The 1,513-nt window shown below is 40.6% G+C and overlaps 1 protein-coding gene across 1 annotated transcript; it reads right to left on the reverse strand.

Moving 5' to 3' along the window:
- Positions 1-1,087: 1,087 nt before the first annotated feature.
- LOC117285449 (zinc finger protein 124-like) lies at positions 1,088-1,306 on the reverse strand. Its single transcript, XM_033761783.1, has one exon. The coding sequence runs from the start codon at positions 1,304-1,306 to the stop codon at positions 1,088-1,090; it is 219 nt and encodes a 72-aa protein (XP_033617674.1).
- Between the last annotated feature and the right edge of the window lie 207 nt (positions 1,307-1,513).

Consider the following 1,513-nt stretch of genomic DNA (forward strand, 5'->3'; position numbering starts at 1 on the left):
CCCCTATGTGAATTCTTTCATGCTGTTTACGATTATCTTGTGTACTAAAAGCTTTTGCACATTGCTTACATGCATAGGGTTTCTCCCCAGTATGAATTATTTCATGTATTTTACAGTACTTTTGTGTACTAAAGGCTTTTCCACATTGCTTACATACATGAGGTTTTCTCCCACATGAATATTTTCATGTATTTTGCAATAATGTTGTGTACTAAAAGCTTTCCCACATTGCTAATATATATAGGGCTTCTCCCAGTGTGAATTTTTGTGTGTATTTTACAGTAATCATGTGTACTGAAAGCTTTCTCACACTGCTTACATATCTAGGGTTTCTCCCCAGTGTAAATTCTTTCATGTATTTTATAACAACCTTGGGTACTAAAAGCTTTCCCACATTGCTTACATACATAGGGTTTCTCCCCAGTATTAATGTTTTCATGTATTTTACAATGATCTTGTTTACTAAAAGGTTTCTCACACTGCTTACATACAGAGCATTTCTCCCCAGTGTGAATTTTTCATGTATTTCACAATAAGGTTGTGTACTAAAAGCTTTCCTGCATTGCTTATATACATAGGGCTTCTCCCCTGTGTGAATTCTTTTATGTTGTTTACAATGTTGACGCCTACTGAAAGCTTTCTCACACTGCTTACATACCTAGGGTTTCTCCCCATTGTGATTTTTTTCATGGATCTGACATCATTAGGTGTGCTGGAGGCTTTCATGTTTTTCTTATATATAAAGGTCTCTGTGAGGTGAGTTCTTTCACTAAGATCAGAGTAGGATTTCCCACATGGATCACATTCATAGGGTTTTTCTACAGTCTTTGTCCTCACATGCTTCTGAAAGGACTGAAAATCATAGTTCTTCCATGTTCATTACCTTTACACAGCTTCTCTTCTGATCCTAAGTACTCAGATGTCTTCAGTCCAGTGTGAGTTAGTATGGGCACAGTTAGTGACAAATGCCCAGTCAGGGCTTTCCTCAAGCAAGGCTTTCAGCTGGTTTTAAACCACCTTGTTTCATCTCCACATTAGCATCTGGAGTCCAAAGGAGTACTTCTTCATATTGATTCCAAACTTCATTTCAACAGCATTTCTCTACCTCTTCATTTCTTAGATTTCTCTGGTAACTTTTGTACTCTTCTTCAATTTCCTGGTTGTCCCAGGCTCTTCCTACAGCAGCCATGTTCCTGAAAGTTTCCCACATCACATCTCTGTAGAGCTTCTTTTGGGATGGATTTAGCAAATCCCACTCCTCTGTGGTGAAGTTCACAGCCACATCCTCCAAGGTCCCTGCCTCCATTGTATGCCTTCAGGTTCTCCCAGGTCCTTCCCACGCAGCTTGCAGCCAACAAAGTCACAGAAGTTGGCCTAGCAAGCTGGTGGGCTCTCAGCAATGTCGCCTGGAAATTTTAGAACATGCAGTTCTGCTTGCCACTGTCCACAATCTTTGTCGTCCTATCCCAGCCTCAGTGTTAGGCAGTGTACCTGTGCGCCCGAGCCTCCTTTA

This window comes from Fukomys damarensis, unplaced genomic scaffold (genome assembly GCF_012274545.1).
Source record: "Fukomys damarensis isolate Sample0158 unplaced genomic scaffold, DMR_v1.0_HiC HiC_scaffold_10, whole genome shotgun sequence".
NCBI classification, from domain to species: domain Eukaryota; kingdom Metazoa; phylum Chordata; class Mammalia; order Rodentia; family Bathyergidae; genus Fukomys; species Fukomys damarensis.

Bases quoted from the DNA above. Each gene is read 5' to 3' on its own strand.
- LOC117285449 (XM_033761783.1), bottom strand. From the start codon at position 1,306: ATGGAGGCAGGGACCTTGGAGGATGTGGCTGTGAACTTCACCACAGAG.